This window comes from Puma concolor, chromosome A1 (assembly GCF_028749965.1).
Source record: "Puma concolor isolate L17-30 chromosome A1, mPumCon1.1.hap2, whole genome shotgun sequence".
NCBI classification, from domain to species: Eukaryota; Metazoa; Chordata; class Mammalia; order Carnivora; family Felidae; genus Puma; species Puma concolor.
In genome coordinates this window covers 115524609-115545229 of record NC_141667.1, presented here as the reverse complement: position 1 = coordinate 115545229, position 20621 = coordinate 115524609, and the positions used below count along the sequence as shown (strand labels likewise).

At 40.1% G+C, this 20621-nt stretch overlaps 1 protein-coding gene across 4 annotated transcripts in view; it reads right to left on the bottom strand.

The window, feature by feature from the left end:
- The window catches only part of MIER3 (MIER family member 3), a 34699-nt gene extending 17825 nt beyond the window's left edge, over positions 1-16874 (bottom strand). For 2 of the 4 annotated variants that reach the window (XM_086700604.1, XM_086700608.1), the window contains exons 1-5: positions 16753-16874; positions 15286-15310; positions 12117-12262; positions 2829-2963; positions 1193-1313 (exon numbers count right to left, since the gene is read on the bottom strand). In XM_086700604.1, coding sequence (XP_086556730.1) covers positions 1193-1313; positions 2829-2963; positions 12117-12262; positions 15286-15310; positions 16753-16761 — 436 coding nt within the window. In that variant the 5' untranslated portion in view covers positions 16762-16874. Of the gene's footprint in view, positions 1-1192; positions 1314-2828; positions 2964-12116; positions 12263-15285; positions 15311-16143; positions 16682-16752 lie in introns of those variants that run through there. The other 2 variants (XM_086700621.1, XM_086700619.1) reach the window with 2 other exon arrangements.
- Positions 16875-20621: the final 3747 nt, after the last annotated feature.

Here is a 20621-nt window from a genome sequence, read left to right as displayed (position 1 = left end):
CTCTCTCTCTCTCTCTCTCTCAAAAATAAAGATTAAAAATTTTTGGTCATGTCAAAGAGTTTGGGAAGGTAAAAGGAAAACCACTACGGTCACCTTAAAAAAGAACAGAGGGGCGCCTGGGTGGCGCAGTCGGTTAAGCGTCCGACTTCAGCCAGGTCACGATCTCGCGGTCTGTGAGTTCGAGCCCCGCATCAGGCTCTGGGCTGATGGCTCAGAGCCTGGAGCCTGTTTCCGATTCTGTGTCTCCCTCTCTCTCTGCCCCTCCCCTGTTCATGCTCTGTCTCTCTCTGTCCCAAAAATAAATAAACAATGAAAAAAAAAATTAAAAAAAAAAAAAAGAACAGAAAGCACTGGAGGTCTTATTATATACTAACCCAGAATGGGACATAGACCAAGATGCACATTAAGTCCATCAAAATTATATTTTTGTGCACATACAAGCGTGTATGTATTTGCATTTGTTAAGTGAACAGTTCTTCTACAATCAAAATACCTTAAAAAATAAGCAAGTATGCAGATAAGAAATTACTTCACTTCAAAAACCTTTCAATATTACTGATATACATTAAGAGATAACACCAAGAACTAAAACGAAAAAATAAAGAAATAAATCGCTAAAAAATACTTTTTGAGCATCTGATAGTTTTCAAAACCAGGAGAGTAAAGAGCCTTTTAAGAGAGTCCAAAAAATGTCCATGAAATTTCATGGCTGAAGAACTGTTTCCCATAGTAACAGATGAATCTTGGGAAAGAAAATATACAGCCTTGCAAAACTATACAAATACTTCAGGTTTTTAAAGGACATATTAGTTTACCTCTATCCCAATCAAAAAAGTGATAATCTTATTTGGATTATTAAAGGACTGCACGTCAATTAAAGAAAACACTTAGAATATTCTGACAAACTATTGAATGCCATTAAGTGTACCTGAGCTAGGTCACGATCTCGCGGTCCGTGAGTTCGAGCCCCGCATCAGGCTCTGGGCTGATGGCTCAGAGCCTGGAGCCTGTTTCACATTCTGTGTCTCCCTCTCTCTCTGCCCCTCCCCCGTTCATGCTCTGTCTCTCTCTGTCCCAAAAATAAATAAACGTTGAAAAAAAAAATTTTAAATAAAAAAAAAAAAAAAAAAAAAAGTGTACCTGAGCTAGAGTATCAATGCTACTATTAATCAGTAACGATTGGGTTTCTTACATCGTAAAGGCCTAGGAAAGAAATCGGAAGTTTCATGGGATGTCACAGATGGTGTCAGGTCATCTGCAGAAGACTGAGTTTCCTCATCATCACCGGACAGCAGGTCTTTAGCAATTTCCTCCTATAAGAATAGGAATGCAGTGTTAGATAAAAATATTTAAGAATTAAAAAAAATTTAATAAAAAAAATTATTACAACTCATCAATTTAAGAATTTAAGAAAAAGTCTTCATGATATTATTCATAAATGTATTACTATGGTATTATGATACAAGTAAGAATCTGTTGAAGCCCCCTTAGTTTTGAGAGAAGTAAGTCTGAAATGCTCTTATAATTTACTTCATATACATAAATAGTGGTAACACTTAATATTTAATTACATATAATACTTAATAACTTTAATGCTTACACACTTTTAACAAACAATTTTGCTTAACTTATGGATAAACAGAAAGCTCATATGAAGCTGCAGGCTAAGTTTTAGTGACTTTACAACAAAAATAATCTTACTTCTAAATGATTAATAATTAAACTCGGGGCTTCTGGGTGGCTCAGTCGGTTAAGTGTCCGACTTCAGCTCAGGTCACAATCTCGCAGTTTGTGAGTTCGAGCCCCGTGTCGGGCTCTGTGCTGACAGCTCAGAACCTACAGCCTGCTTCAGATTCTGTGTCCCCGCTCTGTCTCTCTGCCCCTTCCCCACTAGTGCTTGTTCTCTCTCTCTCTCAAAAATAAATAAACATTAAAAAAAAATTTTTTAACAATTAAATTTTCTGCCAACATAAATAAAACAAAACCAAAAACTTCTCCAAACTCTTCTCTTCCAATAATTTAAAAAATCTAACTAATGAAAAGCTCTGACTAGTGATATAACTTTAAAAGAACAGATTTGAATTTATTATTTAAGTATATAGTTATCTTGTGCCTGGTACCTAGTAGGCACTCAATATTCGCTAGGTGACTATAGTCATTAAGGTATGGTACAGTAGTAGTATCACATTTGACTGGAAAGGGGGAACAACAAAACTCACAGGAAGAGGTTCCAAGATGTGGATTCCTCTCCCTGCCTGTTATCTGAAAGGCAAGGAAAGCTTTCCAAAGACCAAAGAAAGTTAGCAGAGACCATGGTTGTGTGAACTTTCCTCAGCAGGAACTATGCCTTCCCAACAACCAACAATGTTACAGATACATCACAATGGCCTTGTCTACTGTGGCTGCTGTCACTCACAGAGCCCAACAAAACAGAACTTCTCTCTAACCACTCCACATCTAAGTCAGCTTGGTTTGAAGGCTTCTGAGGGATTTATTAATCAATGCGTTCAAGTAGTCAGAGCATCAAAAGAAGTGAGGGCAAAATCTAAGTTTAGACACAATATATCAACATAGGGAAGAAAAAACTGGGGGAGAACATTCAAACATACAAAGCAGCAGGAAGCTATTAGTACTTTTAAAGTAGTGTGATCAAATCCAAACAATATTTAAATTGGGTCACCAAAATGACAAGAGCAATGGGGGCCAATAAGAAGTTTACATTTCAGAATTATAAAATGCTTTCAATTAAAAGGAAACTAATAAAAAACAACCAATGATAATGGCTATTTTTGGATCTGGAATTTTTCTTTTAAATGTTTGTTACTTACTTTGTCTAGTGTCATGTCTGGTAGTTCATCAGCAAGTTCACTTGGGGAGCTATTTGCACTGGAATTTGCAACTGCTGGAATTGTAGGTTCATAGCCATAGAATGCCAGTAAATCTTCTAGAGGCATGTTTCCTTCCTAGTCAAGCCAAGGCACAAACATAAACTCAGTAAATGCCACAATACAGAAGTACAGATAAACTTAATGTTCATAAAACAGATTAACAAAACAGCAGTATCAAATCAAAGCCAAGTTTTAGTTTTTCTTTTTGTACTACTGCTAGAAAATAGGCTTAAAGACTTAGAGCTTTTATTAACGTATTAAAAAAAGCCTTAAAAATTAACATCTTCATTTTTATTTTCCAGCATCATTTCACTATTTTTTTTAATGTTTATTTATTTTTGAGAGAGAGAGAGAGAGAGAGAGAGAGAGCGAGCGTGAGCAGGGGAGAGGCAGAGAGAGAGAGAGGGAGACACAGAATCCAAAGCATGCTCCAGGCTCTGAGCTATCAGCACAGAGCCTGGTGCAGGGCTCGAACCCACGAACCAGGAGATCACGACCTGAGATGAAGTCAGATGCTTAACCAACTGAGCCACACAGGCCCCCCCTATCATTTCACCCTTTAAAAAATTCCTCAAATATTTGCTTTAGTGACTTTTATTTTTTTAGCATTCACATTGGTATAATGATTTGCCTTGAAAGCATTCACAATTAATCAATCAATAACTTCATGTAATTTTTAGCTTGTTTCTTCACAATTAACAGTTGACCACTTGGTTTATTCTTCATATTAATGAAATGATACCTGAAGGGAAACCACTGCTGAGCATTCACTAACACGAACAATATTTATATATTACTGTTAGAAATTATCCTTTTATATTACTACTATCATAGCTATATTCTGTACAGTTGTTTTAGGTTTCTCTTCCATAACCATCTACTGAAGTTTGTATCATTACCACCATTTTACAGGTGACAAAACAGAAGGCGCAGTTCTGGGTTCAAATCCTAGTACCACTTACTGGCAGCACTGCTTTGATAAAACCACATACTTTGGCTGCAGTGCTTCCTGTGTAATGAGTACCTATGCCGTGCCACATACTGGCACCCTCTTCCCCCAACTAATCCATCAGAAAATAAGGATTGTATTTCCTTTTTAAAATATCTTAATTCAACTACTAAAGTGTATAGAACTATTTATAATTATTCAAATATATAAACACAAAACAATGTATCTATAGACTAATTTTTTCAATATTGTAAAGATGTTTATGCCCATCTATTAAGAGATTCATTAAGCTTGCTTATGGGTTTAGTTTTCTTTTTAAGGCAAAATGCCTAAGTCATGATGCAAAAAGCATGAAATGCTAAAGCAGAGTATGTAAAATATATCCTCAGCATATCACAAAGTGAGCTGAGAGAAGCCAGTGATGATTCTGGAAAGCCACTGATTGCCCACCAGGCCCCACAGGGAATTCAGGCTCTGGGGGTGCCCAAGAACCTGACCTTCACCTTTATAGGTCTACTAGAACTTATTTTTCACTGTGCCTTATTAAAACAGATTCAAGCGAAATGAATTTGGAATAAGGTTTAGGACAGAATGCTACTTTGTAAATTTGCTGTAGGAGACATGTGCCTTTTGCAGTGACCATACCAATCATGTCACTCATGAAATCCTTTCAGCTTGGGATTGAAATGAGTTAAAAAGCTGCTTTGGTAGCATGGAGTCAGCACAAATTGAGTTGGATGGTCAGGATGGACAGAAGTTCACCCATGCCATGAGGAAACCTCGTGAATTATTCTTCTCCTGAATCGATGAACAGAACCCCTCAAATGTGCCCAGAACCAGATTTAGAGTCTCCTTAGCCCTGCTCCTTGCAGACTCCATGCAGCCTATTCCCTTTGGCTCATATTGGTTTTAAGAGGAGACTAGGTTGCAGCCTTTGCAAACCATCTGTCATCAGTATTTCTCCAAAACCTCAGAAGTTTCAGATTCTCTCCGTGACCTGAGGAGATGTCAATTTTCACTCATCATACACAGGCAGGTCCACTTTTCCATCAATACAGAATTTACTGCATTCTAGATACTGTGCAGAGGCTACTAGCTATGGATAGAGAAAAGAAAATTTATAGAAAAATCCCTGCTCTCAATGACTGTACTCCTGATGGAAGAAACTGGTAAGTTAACAACTATAATACAATGTGTTGGCTGCATTAATCAATTCTGGAAATAGCACCATACACTGTTGAGTACAGAGAAGGGAAGAACTACAGTCTGGGAATAATGGCATTTCCTCATGGGAATACATGAGGTTAGGGAGGTACCACATAGGATGGAAAGACTGAGCTAAGTCTTGAAAGATGAAGAGGGATTTGACAGATGAGCGCTGTATACTAGGGACTCGTGGTATATCATAAGAAACACTGACTGAGCAGTTACTGTGTGCCAGTAGGCCAGTGTGCCAAGTGCTGGTATGAAAACAGGTCTTGCCCTTCTACAGTTTACAGTCAGTGCAAAGGGTGGGGGTGGGGGGGGTGGGGGCGCAGAGATAGTGACAATACACAAATACAGAATTGCCAATTATGATGAATGCAATGAAATAAACAGGGTCCTGAAATACAGAATAATGTAGAGAATCTACTTTCACCAGGTCAAAGGAAAGACAGTGTCCTTTACTCCCAGGACAGTGGGAAGTAAATGGAGACTTAAAAAAAAAAAAAGGCAGGTGGGGAGTGCCATAACTTCATTTCTTCTTCAATGCTGGGCAGCTACATAAAGAAAAGTGTGAGAAGATGGAGAGGTAAGAAAAAAGCAGGGAGACCACCTAAGAGCCTCATGCTGATTAAGGTAGTGATACAGACATGGAGAGAAGTAAATAGATGATATACATCCGGAGGTGGAATCAAATGAGTTCCGGGATGTGAGAGTGAAAGGGGGAGACAAGGAGGATTCCCCAGATTTCTATTTGGGCAACTGCCTGCATGGTGATAACTTTTACTGAGATAGAAAGGACTGAAGGAAAGGTTTGTGAAGGAAAAAAATTAAGAGTCCTGCAGAAGACACGAGTTAAATTTGAGAGGACTATGAAACATCTAAGCAAAAGAGTCAAGTTGGCCAGGAGCCTGGTGCTTAGAGGATCAAGCTGGGCTAAAGATATAAATCTGGCATTCATTAGCATCTAGATGATATTTAAAGCCACAGAAGTTGACAGGGTAGACAGAAAAGAGAAAGGAATATATAGTTTATTAGAAGAACTTTCAGATATATTACCCTAAAGGCAATGGGACACATCTAAAAAATTTTAAACAAAATATGCATTTTGAAAGTAACATTCTGGGGGGAGTCCAAGAATGAGAACCTCAACTAAGGAAGGGAATTATCTGAGTGAAATTAAGAAAAAAGAATCTGTTTCTTGGTCTACATGATAAAGTGAAAGTAAGTGACAGTGAAGTCTACATGAACTGCCCGTTTCTGGCCCAAAAAGGCTAAATACTTATAGCACCATTATGAAACAGAAATATCAGACAAATGAACTTGAGGGTGGAGGGTAGGATGGTAAATGATAATTCAAGGCAAAAGTTGAAGCAGTGGGCCTGAATGAGATCATCCAGAAAGGCCATACAGAGTGCGAAGACAAAATCTAGAGGCCTGGGGAATGCCATCAGTTAAAACATGGGCAAAGGAAGAAAAGCTCATAAATACAACAGAGGGAGATACTGGAGAGCAGAACTAGGTGAAAGCAGAATTACATAAGTTAAGGAAGAAACAACTATGGAGAGACTAGAGATAGTCACTTAAGTCAAATATCAAAGAGAAATCAATTGAGATATAGAGAGACATGAATTCTCTGTACCTATCAATCAGGAATTATTGGTGACCCTACAGACTATTGGGAGAAACAAAGTTGAGGACTGAATAGAGGGGGGAAAAGTGCATACACTATAAAAAAAGAATCACTAAAGATAACACAGGTTAAAAAGAATTTCTTCTAGGGCTCCTGGGTGACTTAGTCTGTTAAGTGTCTGACTTGATTTTGGCTCTGGCCATGATCTCACCATGAGATTGACCCCTGCATCAGGCTCTGTGCTGACAGCATGGAGCCTGCTTGGGATTCTCTCTCCCACTCTCTCACACAGTCTCACTCACTTTCATTCTCAAAAAACATGAACATGAAAAAAAATTTTAATAAGGCATTTTAAAAAAAGTTCTTCCAAATGTAGGAAACATATGAGTAGGACTTGCTATGCTGAAATAAAAAAAAAAAAATAAGTGGGAAGAACAGACTCAGAGCATGAGGGATAGAATTAAGAGTTAGCCTGGGATGTGGCATATACTCTAGGGACAGTAAAGAAAGAAGAAAGAATGAGTACAAAAGTTATATTTGTATGTGTGGGGCAAAGAGGAGATTCTAGGTAGTCATTCATGAAAACCCTACTTTCTCTATAAAAATAATTATGATCATCTGTTGAGAAAGAAGGTGGGTATCTTAGTGGAAACTTCACTAATATAGTCAAGGAATGGCACTAGTACTAAAAGGGAGCTGATGTTAAAATACAGAAAAGGTGAATCTAATCTCTGAAGCACTTTACAAATGAAGTTTCTATTAGAGCCTATCAACATCTTAAAAGTTTGATCTAGCACCTTATTCCAGGTAGGAGGATTTTTCTCGGGTATTTTGTTGACCCTATTTAAATTTTAAGGAGCACATTGAGTCTACTCCTAAGGGAACTAACTGTTTTTTAATGCAAAGGTTTTATATCAGAAAGAACATAAAATTTAGAGGCAGAGGACTCAGTGTCATTACCATAGACAAATCACCTAAAATCCCTCACCTCCATTTCTTTATCTGTAAATAAAGAGTATCATAATTTCCTTGATCCTATGATACATAACTTCACATACCACAAATCAGGATGCATTCCATTACCAACATACAGATTTCCCATAGTACTGTTCATCTCTGCCCCCATCTATATAATTTCTAAATCTATGGTACATTTCACAATCAACAAGTCCTCTTAACCAAGAAAATAATGCTAATACTCATCCAATCCATCTCATGGTGCTGCTAGATTGGTCAACAGAAATGGTCTAAGTGAAATGTAGATCACTTTTCATATAATACCAGTCTGATATCATAAAACATGCAAAATACACATAGCTTTTTTAAATAATTAAAAAAAACCCCACAAAACAGGAAGGATCTATACCACACTTTAAGTGGTAGAAAAGGTGATTTTCACTTTCTCATTTCACAGTGAATATCAAGGGGGAAATCTACATAATAATGTATAGAACTTTTCTAAAAGTGATGGTTCTAGACTATTAAAACCTTAGCAAAAATTAACATGAATAAATTAAAATATAAAGACATGATGTAAACCTTATATGTTCAAAGACATAAATGTAGTCACATAATGTATTCTCTACTTCTAAGTGCTACTATACAAAGTGGGGTTTTTTTTGTCTCTTATTTTCCGTAATATCTAATGTAACTAAAAATTTATAAGCACTAAAATACAGGTCATATTTACAGACTACAAGCTACCGAGTTTGTTTACTTGCAGAATAAAAATTTACTGTAATTTTTGTATTTTTTTAAAAAAAGTTTATTTATTTTGAGAGGGAGTGCAAGCTAGAGCTGGTGAAGGGTAGAGAAAGCAGGGGGAAAGAATTCCAAGCAGGCACTACGTTGTCAGTGTGGAGGCTGATGTGGGACTTGAACTCACGAACTGTGAGATCATAACCTGAACCAAAATCCAGAGTTGGATGCTTAACCAGCTGAGCCACCCAGGCGCCCCTTACTGTAATTTTTAAAAACAAACATTAACATCAAGCCCCTAAGACTGTGAACATGTAATAATAGCTAAAACAATGTTCCAATAATAAAAGACTAATAAAATACATTAAATGATATAGAAATAATTTTAAATTTATTCTAAAAATAATCTTTACTCTTTACACTGGTATCTCTATCTACTGTTTCTTTTATTCATTTTCATGTTTCATTAAACATCAATAAAGAACAGGGACTACATTTACATAGTTATGCTTTACTACACATAAGAATTATAGTTCAGAGAAACTGGGCTGTCAGTCACTCTTAGAAATAGCTCCTCTGGGGCGCCTGGGTGGCGCAGTCGGTTAAGCGTCCGACTTCAGCCAGGTCACGATCTCGCGGTCCGTGGGTTCGAGCCCCGCGTCGGGCTCTGGGCTGATGGCTCAGAGCCTGGAGCCTGTTTCCGATTCTGTGTCTCCCTCTCTCTCTGCCCCTCCCCCGTTCATGCTCTGTCTCTCTCTGTCCCAAAAATAAATAAACGTTGAAAAAAAAAAATTAAAAAAAAAAAAAAAAAGAAATAGCTCCTCTTGGGGCACCTGGGTGGCTCAGTTGGTTGGGCGTCTGACTTCAGGTCAGGTCATGATCTCACAGTTCGTGGGTTCGAGCCCCACGTCAGGCTCTGTGTTGATGGCTCAGAGCCTGAAGTCTGCTTCAGATTCTGTCTCTGACTCTCCGCCCCTCCCTCACTCACGCAAACTCTCTCTAATATAAATAAAAACATTTAAAAAAATTAAAAAAAAAAAAGAAATAGCTCCTCTTATCCATTGTTCAATGAGAGAAGATTAGGCTTCTAGATGGAGACACAGTTCTTTGGTCTTCACTAGAAGCTGTTTCAAGATCACCTGTATCAGGGCACATGGGTGGCTCAGTCAGTTAAGTGTCTGACTTCAGTTCAGGTCATGATCTTGTGGTGTGTGGGCTTGACCTCTGAATCGGGCTCAGTGTTGACAGCTCAGAGCCTGGAGCCTGCAATGGACTCTGTGTCTCCCTCTCTCTCTCTACCCCTCCACCACCTGTGCTCTGTCTCTCTCTCTCTCTCTCTCTCTCAAAATAAACATTAAAAACAGTTTTAATAAAAAAATAAATTAAAGATAACCTTTATCTTTCTGTCCCAATTTCTTTTTTTTTTTCTGTCCCAATTTCTAAGAATGTGATAGAATACCAAGAAGCCAAACTGTCCAAGTAGAAAGAAGTTGAAATATCTAAAGACCTATAATTTTTCTCAATCTACAAATTCAGTGACAGATATCATTACAAAGCAAAAAAATTAATTACCCGTGTTTATTAAACAAAATGAAAATCATAGGAAAAGGACTAGGTATTTTTGTGAATAGCTCCGTAATTCTTTGCTGTTCATTATTTCTCCATATCTTCCCCAATGTCCTTTTAAAACCCACTAAACACAGATCAAAGCAGCTATTACTACAATCTCTAGAAGAATAAAACCTACACATCTGAAAAACAAAATCTTAAGAGCCCATAAAAATCTCTACCAGATTACTCACACTCAAGTAGTAACTGAGTTATCACATTAAATGAAATTTTAAATTCTTACTACTTTACTGACAAAAAGACTATTTGCATGTCTAAAATGCAGTCCAATTCATTTATACCATTTTCCTATGTCATGGTGTTAACTATGCTGTCTTCCCATGTTTAACAACACATGAACAAGGAAGACACATTATGAGACCACCTGAAACTTTTGCCACAGGCCCAAAGCGGTGTCTTCACTTAAAACTGTACAAGAGAGAACTCTCTATTCTAACAAGCATTCCATGAACTTCCACATTAGGCTAAACACCATTTACTATACACATTCTTCCACAGCTCTCAATGCTTATTACCTCCATAGTTTTTTAGTTTTTTGTTTTTTTTAATATTTACTTATTTTTGAGAGAGAGAGAGAGAGAGCGAGCGAGCAAGGGAAGGGGAGGGGCAGAAACAGACAGGGAAACACAGAATCCCAAGCAGGCTCTGCGCAGTCATCCAGAACCTGACATGGGGCTCAAACTCACAAACCACAAGATCATCACCTAAGCAGAAATCAAAAGTCAGATGCTTAACCAACTGAGCCACCCAGGCGCCTGTCTACCTCCATAGTTCTTAGCATATCATATTAAAATTCTTTGTTCCCCTTTGTCACTCCACATTAAACTGTAAGCTGCTTGAGTTCAGAGGCACTGTCAAATTGCTCATTTTTGCATTCCCAGAGCCTACCACAGTCCTGACTTAATGATAACAGTAGCTGAATTATAATTCTGTTATTCTAGACCCATTCATAAGAGGTAGGAAGCAAATGCCTGCAAAAAGCCAAGGCAGAGCTCGAGACTTCTGGGCACCTTTTTTTTAATCAAAAGGCAACATTTTATTATCACCCCTGAAAGGAGCAATAGCAAAACTTTTCTTCTTAAGTATTTCACAACCATCTTATCTCTATATTCCCAAATGTTTGGCTATAAGTTGGTGGGGGTTTAATGATTAAATCTAATAACAATTGAGTTGGATTACTCTGCCAAGTAAATAAACACGTTTAGAAATTTTCAGGTCCACCAGAGTAAGCCTAGGGTCGAGACCCTGAAGAATGCCTTCAGTTTCCCTGTATATTAATGCAAAGGGAGAAATGCAATAAGAGCTCATCTCTGTCTCACAAAGATAGCAGAAGAGATTATTTAAGAAAGGGTCTTGTCTTCTTCAAGAAAAAGAAGTATAAAAATTCAAAGGATTATTATTATTCAATATTATTCCTGAAAGCTTTTGTTATTCTGGTCTGATTAGAGATAAGGTTAACTTTTAGTAAGCATAATCCTATTTTTTTCAAGTGACCCCTATGGAGACCTCTCTCTGCAGTCCAGGTATAAATACTTGTTTAAAATCCAGTTCAGTTCAAATTATACTGATTTGGGATTTAAAGAGTTATAAACTACATTTACTCTTGCCAACTTTTAAAAAGATGACTAAAAAGGGTAGAAAAATGGGACACTATTACATTTAAAAATAGAATTAAAACTTTTTATCTTTCAATGTTCCTATAGTACTTCTCCCTGTATCTACTGCAGTGTTTAGTTAAACTCAAGTGTGACCCTAAGTAGAATAGTGTGGTATAATGCACTGGGCTGGGCTAGGACTCAGAACCAAGTTTAGGGCTGATAGTTCTCTATATCCCAATATTCTCATCTGTGAGGTGACCAGATGTACATATTTTACTGTGCTTCCAGAACTTAAAAACTAGATTAAGACATATAAAACAATTTTGAAAAATTAAATGAGAATTTACTCATTTATTAGACTCTCCCTCAAAATAATGAGAAAATCAGTGAAAATCTTTAAAAGTTAGGTCAAAAACAAGGATGCTGAACCTAATTTTATTTCAGATAGACTGTAAAATAATTTATAGTACAGTTTCAAAATCTTTACGTTATTAAGATATGAAAGTAAAATCCTTTACCTTTTCTAAGTCTTCAATTTCAGAACTGAAGTTTTTACCCTCATCCATCATTTCCTCTTCTTCAAGAGTTCTTTCATCATCATAGTCATGGACCAACATCTCAGCAGTGGGGTCAAAATCATGATCCTCAGAAGACAAAGACCCAACTGGAATGAAACAAACTACATCACTTTACACATTCACAATGCTACTTACAAAAGAAAATAATTTGTGTTCTTCTGCCAGTCCCTTTTAATGTTTATAAGTAAGGTTTATTAAATGCATTTACTACATACACTCAACAGGTTATAAAGACCAACAGTTCTGAAAAGATATCTAAATCAGCAAAAGAACAAGGCAGAGTAATTTAACAACACTTTAATAAGAAGTCTAGTCCATGAGAACACAACTTATAATAGTAGCAAAGTGATTTAAATGGAGCAGTCCTTAAAAAATGATCTAAAAGTTGAACCTGTTTATCAGTTTAATACATTTGTCTAAAAGCAAAAGAAAAATGTTACAAGGACTATGAATGGAAGATTTCACAAGAATCTATTATACACTAAAGCTCAACACTTCAGGCAAAGAGAATATAAATTCTGCCCAATTATAACCCTCAAAGATACAAAACAATAGGAACAATAGAAATCTGGTTCCCAGAACAAATAAAAGTTTTTTTGAAGCAGCTATACAGCAAATCAATCTCTAAAACTACTGTCACTTTTCATGTCCCCTGTATTTCAAGCTCCCCAGCATTAACCAGACAGGCATTAAACTGTAAGAGCACACTTTTCTTTGGACTACTAATAATTAGTTTTTAAGGGTATGTGAAGGAAATAACAGAAAATCACATCTAAAAGTTTCTGGGAGATGTATCCAGTTGCAAGCTGTTTTGGCCAATTCATATTTGTTTATAAAATTGTAATGCTTTTTAATAGCAAATATGAAGTCAACAGGATACTCTTAAAACCAAGTTGAGAAATGAATAAGATCCACAATCCCAAGAGAATGAAACCAAATTTATGAAAACTGGAATTTTCTCCATTTTACTCTCATATCTAATTCAATCAGACCAGTGACTCTCAGAGCATAGAAGGAAAGAAGTACCAGAATCTTTGGGTAGAGGGAAAGAGAAGTGGAAGGAAGCAGAGTCAACATAAAAAGTTTGGTCTGTTTTTCGTCAAGCTATTTAACATTTTAAATTTCAAACATTTAAGGACAGTGTGAAATCATTACCAAAATGCTGAACAACACCAAAGATTTTTCACTATGAAAAAAAAACCACAGACATAATTCAGTGATTTTGATTCTGAGTTTGGAGAACTATAATCATCAGTTCTAAAAATAACACAATTTCTATGGCACTTAATTCTTTAGGAAGCTTACATTCATTATATGATGTTATGTTTTTAATGTTAAAAGATTATCTGTGCATTTTAAAACCTGTCGAAGTACAGATTTTAAGTACAGAGCTTAATTTTAAGGAGAAAGATGAATATTTATTAAAGAGCTCAAAAGCAGAACATCCACCATTATGAATTTTCTATTTTGAGGAATTCCTGGAAACCTCTGTAATATTACTAAGGGTCAGGTTTGAAATAGATGGTAACTTTTCCACCTCTTTCAGGCACAGCTCTGTCCTCTTTTGTAATCCCCATATCACTTGTCACAGCACTCTTCCTTCTTAAACTAGAAGGTATTCAATAAGGGCCAGAAAGCAAAGGGCCTGAGGTCTACTCTAGGCTTTGTCCCTGGCTTGCTGAGGACCTGAGGCAAGTCATTTCAACTTTCTGGGCCGAGTCCAGTTTTTCATTTGTAAAATGCATAGTGCTGGCTTAGATGACCAAGAGTCTCTTCTAAGCTTTAAAATCTTCTTTAAAATTGGGTAAATGATTAAAAACAGGTTATAAAAGTTTGTTTAAACACCAAAACTACACAATCTTCTTGCTATTTAGATTGCAACTTCTTAAAGGCAGACAGTGATGCAAAATGGAAAAATTCCATTATCATCCAGATGTTTGGCATCATGTATATAAATATTCCTTCCTGAAATCAGTTATGACAAGGAAATGCTTGTCTCAAAATTAGAAAAACTTTTTAAAACAATTTTTAAACATAAAAACAGATAGCTATTTTAAAAACAACCACAAATTTCTTCTACTCAGTGACCAATTATTTTATACTTTCAATGATAATCAAGTGAGACCTTAAAAGACACCTAAATATTGTACAAAATAATACACAAGGAAACAGGCTCTTCACTCTAAGGCAACATGTTGTAAGGGAAGATTTCCGAACTTTTCCAGGCTCTATTAACTAGGTGACTCTCAGTGGAGTTATTTAAAAGTCTTCTCAAGTGTAAAATAAGAGAGTTGGCGTAGTTCAGAGGTACTTTTCCTGGAGACTATTAGAGGGGAAAGAGGCAGCCAAAATGGGGCTGGAAAGGGGGTGAGAAATTAAACAAAGCTGTCCTCTCCCTGATGGGATTCAGGGGCTCCAAAAGCCCCAAAATGTATGCAATTATGCATATGTGCAGACTTCTGGAGACCGTCTCTTGCTGTCATCATATCCTGACAGAAGTTTCTGATTCCAAAAAGGTTAAACACTGTACTAGATGATCTAGGGTCCTCTGACCTCAAAAAGTCTGTATTAGCACTTTTCTGTGTCAAACTTGGAAATTCTATGTTTCTTTTAAGGTAGCTTTACCTAACTCTCATATTCCAATTTTAATAGAGCCCATAGACATTTCTCAATTATGAAAAATTTAGAAGAGAAAATAAGGGGAGATAGGGAGTCATGGTTAATAATCCATATAAGTAATCCCAAAGTTTCGACAAATTAAAGAGTCGGTTTCTCGGGGAAAAAATTATTATCTACACTAAATTGCAAAAGTTAGTGGAAAGTTGTTTGGGATTAACTGTTTTGGGCTTGGACAAAAAAAGACATGTGAGAATTAAAGATATAGTACTTAAAAAGAACACCTGTCAGTTAGCAGCTTTGTAACAAGTTATTTTTTCAACACGCAAGAAAAAAAAAGAGAAGTGTAACAGTTCCTTCCTCGAACAACTCAATTACCAAAGTGATGAAAAACTCGCAGGACAAATTTTTGTGGGAAAACCTGTAGCAATAGATCTCTGAGCCCCCCATTACCCTGTGGGAGCCACTGAAGAGGTAAGAAAATAGGACAAACCTGGGCTCGAACTTCCAAAAGAAGCCTAGGAGAGAGAAGAAAACGTGAGGTTAGATCGCGCAGCCCGGGGAAGAGGCAGCGCCGGCAACAGGGCGCAGAGGAGGCGGAGCCCAGCGCTCCTCCGCAGCTGCCAAAAGTACAAGACGTAGCTTCGCTCCAATCGCTCCCAGCCCCTTTCGGGCCCCTCTTGGCTGCCTCGCCTTCCTCCCGGAGTCCCCAGTGTGCAAACTCGCAGACCCGGGACGAAGCCCAGAGTCTAACAGGCAACTCCAAGCCCCCAAGCCGTCCTTTGGAGCTCAGCAAGTTACAAAGCGAAGAACCAAAACCCAGAGCCGTCGCCTCGCAGTCCCGTCTCCGACATCTCGGGGTCTCCCAAATCCCACCTGGCTCCCCACGGAACCAAACACCACCTCGCAAAGCAACACCGTTTCCTGGAAGGGAATCGCCCTCGGAGCACCTAGTCTACCCCCTGGGGCCCGGGAGCCCCAATTCTGAGGCTGTCCTCTAACCCGAGCGTAGGCCAGCTCGAAACAGGACACTCGCCCCCAAACCAAAGCGCAAGCCCCCCATTCTCTCTCCCAAAACTGGAAACGCGGCCCCTCAGTCCCAGAGATGCTAGTTCCCTCCAGGGTGTTTAGGCCCTACATAGAGCCCCTCGCCCTAGCGAGCTCCAGTCCAAGGGGCTCCTGCTGCGCTACCCCCTCCCCCCAGCTCACCAGTCCCGGGGGACATGACCAGGGCAGGTTTGCTCGCCCTGCCTCCTTCCTCCAGGCCAGAAGAAAGTGGGGCTACCGAGAGCCCCCCGGAAAAAACGTCGAGAGTCTTGGACAGCCGCCTCACACCCAGGGGCTCCCGCACCTCCAGGGCTGCGGGGCGAGGAGTCCCGCTCGCCTCCCGCGAAGCCCCGCGGCCGCGCATCCCGCTTGCCTCCGAGCTCGGAGCAAAGTGGAGCGTGAGGTTCCTTGGCGCCGCAGCCCTAACCCGCTGGGCCGGGGGCACAGAGCACTCCTCCCGCAGGACAGTGGCGCAGCCCGCTCCCCGCTTTGCAATTCGGCCGGGGATGGGGAGGGGGGGGGCTCGGCCGGTTTCCACCCACTCTGGCCCTAGAAAGCGGCGCCGAGGCTCCGGCGGCCCGCGTCAGCTGCCTGGGGGGCACGGCACGGCGCTGTCCCCAGGCCAGGGCTCGCTGCCGCCGGTCGCCACCTCCCGTCCGGCCCCGTCGCCCGGCCGGGTCGGGGCCGGAGCCGCCGCGGCCTAGTCCCGGAGGGAGACCGCTCCCGCGCCCGCTCCCGCCCCCCGGCCGGCCCCGCCACGGCCCGTTGCCGCCCCGTAGCCCCCGCACCGCCGCGCCGCCCCCACGTTGGGCCGGGGGAAGGGCCCCGGATCCCCCAGGCCGTCTCCGGGGCCGCGGGGCACCGCCGGGCGCCCGCTCTAGCCCGGCCGCTCCTGCCCGGTTTCCCTGCTCACCTCCGCCATATTGGTACCTTTAGGGCGAACGAGCAGCGCCGAGCCCAGTCCCCGGATGGGGCGCCTGAGCCAATCGCAGCCGCCGCCGCCGCCGCCGCGGTCCGCCCGGCACCCGCCCGGCGGCGGAGGCGGCTCGGCCCCTTATAGGGCAGGGCGGCCCGCGACGCCCCCGGCCCGCTCGCACGCCCACCCCGCCCGGCGCCCCACGCCGCACCCCGCGCTCGCTGCGGACGGGCCGCTGCACACCCGCGCTCGCCCGCCCTCCCCTTCTTGGTCGGAGTAAAGTTCCTGCCGAATTGTAGGCAAGTGGGGGACGGATGGCAACTCGGGCGTGGGACAGACCCACGTCCAGGCAGCCGAGGCCGAAGAGCTGGCCGGGGCAGCGGAGAATCGACCGACTGACCGACACTCTAGTCCGGTAGGACGTTGGGGGAGGCCGGCAGGAGACGTGGAGGGACAACTCGACAGACTTCCCTAAGTAAAAAGAAAGAAGGTGACCGATGGAGTAGACTGATGGACACGAGAAAACCCCGGGAAATGGGAGAAGTGACTGATGGACGGCAGGGTCAGTCTAGAATGAGAGGCGGCGACCGGGCACCTTGCGGTTTTCCCGAAGAGACCTGAGAAATGGGGGATACAGGTCAACATGCACTGGCTCGTGGAGTGGACGATGGAAGTGATCGTTTGCCAGACAGGCTTTGGAAGGTAGTGACAATAACAGAACAGGCAAAAGATCAAAAAGGCAAAGAATGATGAGTAGACTTGCACAATTCAGAGAAGACACTCAAAATATAAACTGTGCACGTACCCCCAAAAATTAGATCTTAAGAGGTTTTGAGTCACCAAATAGTCCAGGGCACACACTTGATAGAACAGTGGAAAAGCGAAAATAGTAGAATCAAGGCCCTGAGTCGGGTCTCAAAAATTCTACCTCCATCCCAGAAAGCCAAACATTTGCTTAAAATGAAAACTAGGTCAAAAAGAAAACTAGTGCTGTGGGCAAGTGGATGGATGGAGAAGGGAGGACAAGGCTTAACAGATACACATACTCCTGCACGTGCCTTCCTCTTCATTGGAAGAGGTAAATCTAACTCCTGGCAGATTCATATCCACCTGAACAACTTTAAGCAAAGTACACAGAAATATTCATTAACAGTTCATGGGTAGCCCACAGAGGTAAATCCTGCAAGCTTCAAGCCATCATGCCAAATTGCCTTGGCACACCATTGTCTTAAAGCAGGAAGCGAGAAATAACAATACATATGGAAAAGAAAGTTTAGAATGTGGAAGAGAAAATTTTGGCACATCCATGGGTAAGTCAGATATAAATACAATCAAAAGTATGGCAGGACACCCACAGAGAGACATGCACAGGAGAGTGATCTCAGACATAGAGCTCTTCTCCCAGTTGTTACTAACACATGTAGTATTAAATGATAGAGTTGAGGTTTTTGCTAAGAAATTGAAAGCCTTTTTTGAATTCTAAAACTTGCCATACTTTTAGTCCAAACATGACAGGTTTGCTTTTATGCTGGGATCACCTTTGATTCTCCCCTCCAAGAGAATACACGGACGATGAAGCTGAAGATATGATTATGGATAGGAGAGCAAAGGGTTACTTTTAACATTTTTGCCAAGGCATCTTAGAATTACAGTTACTCCCCTGGCAAAAGTTATTTATTTATGGAAATTTTAGGGAAAAATCACTTCAACCGTTTCAAAACATCATAAAGACATGGAAAATTACACTTTCCCTGCTGCGAAAGATATCTTTCGACCTTTTGTCCAGTCAAAGCTGAACTTTGAAACCAGAGGCTTGGCACACGTTGTATGTGCTGTCCTCAATGAGGCGTTTAGAGTTTTCAAAGTAAAAAAAAAAAAAAGTTGCTTGAAATTAAGTGCAAGTGATTAACTTCAGAAATGTTGCAGCAAGCACGCCCTGTGGACAGAGCCATTAAACAGTGCCCTGATCTGCTTGACCACAGCATGAGCCCCCATAGACTAGGTCAGGGATCTGAATCATGAAGTGTCTCCAACAACCTGCCTTGTACTTAACACTAGGAGAAACGTTTTCTTCATAGCAAAATTTGGCTAATCCAAACTACCTGTGGTCTTAGGTTCCATTTTGCCATGTCTGAGAAATACAGAGACTCATGTACTTGGATGAACCTAGTAGAGCGTCTGCAAATTCTTTTTTCATTAAACTGCAAAGATTACATATAGGCATTTATAATTTTGACTGCTTATATTCTCTCTATCAGAGTACACTGTTTATGTAGCCTTTGCCACATATTAAATAAGGATTCACAGAAAAATAGTGAAACTAAATAAATTTGCAGTGTAAGGAAGCACAGCTACTTTCTCACCTTCCAATCACTAGAGAAAAAGTTTACTGCCCAGTCTTACATAACACATTCCTTTTATGATAAAGTGTGTAAAGTCTACTTATGTACATGGATCTTTCATTCTCTTTGACGACAAGACTTCCAGGAGTTGGTATAGATATAAAGTCCCCTGTTCCAGGGAATGGAATAAAAAATTATATTTTACTGTTGTTTTTATTATCCTGTCACTACACAACAGGTGGCATTATATAGAGAACAAGTCCTATGCTGGACACTAGGCAATACAGGATCACCACAAAAGTCCTTTTCTCTCCGGTATTTCAGTCCTTGTAACTGAATAATTCTTATATGTGGTGGATGGGACCAAGAGCAAGAAGACTCAAAACTAAAATGATGGTAACCCTCTAAAGAGAACCAAAATGTAATAGATGCTCTAGCCATCTTTAGAAATGAGATAAATCAAGAATACTTTATAAATGTGTGCTTTGAGATGTTTTACAATAAATACATAAAAAAAAAGAAAATGTAAATATAAAAAAAGACCAGTAAAACAAAATGCACTAGGAGGTCAACACCAGAGAAAAAGTTACAAAACAAGAATATTCAAGTAATGAGATGTAATACAATATGAAAGTTAAGCCATAGATGTGGTTTGCAGCTTTCTGGAGACAAAGCAAATAAATAATGGCTATCAGTTGCTTGATTCTCATTGTCTTGGAGGAGAAATACACAAATTCTTCAATGGCAACAAAGCTTTTCAGGACACTTTAAAAGAAATGTCTTGCCTGCACTACACAGCAACATAGTAATGTAGAGGGAAATACCCTTTACCACCTCTTCAAATTCACTAGCTTGTTTTACAACACTGTTTCTTTTAGTGACCATCCATGAAAGTTGAGGGGACATTATGGGTATATGACCTACCAAAAGCAGTTTTAATGGGAAGACAGCAATGCAATGCAAATATTTAGCTTTCTACAGATTCCATCTAACCCAAGGGAAAATAATAGGCTATCCAATGTTAAAGTCTATGGTAGTCAGGCAGGTATGATGAATAGGTGAAGTAGGCTAATATGAAGACAAAAGTGGGGGCCATAGCAAACCAAGAGATAATAACCCTGCCTAAAAGGGGCAGCCACTAACTTAGTCTCAGACTGGCCTTTGCATTGTAAGAATGTAGGCCCAGTGCTTCCAGATATTTGAATTTTCCAAAAACAGCTAGAAAGTTGGATTTTTATGTGAAATCTGTTTTTTTAAACTTGCCAACTAATTAAATTTTTAAACACAGGGTAGGCCATATATATCACATTAAGTAAATCATGGTGTGAACTTCCAGTTTGCAGACCCTAAAGTAGAACATCCAATTAGTATTAGTTCTCAGTATGGCTTCAGATAAGACTGTAATGCCAGCAATTCAGCTCTCCATCGGATTGAACTACTTGCATTTTTTGTAAATATATCCACTTCTCCTGAGAGATACTCAAATATTTTTTGTTGGAATGAATGACTAGTCTCTGAGAAGAC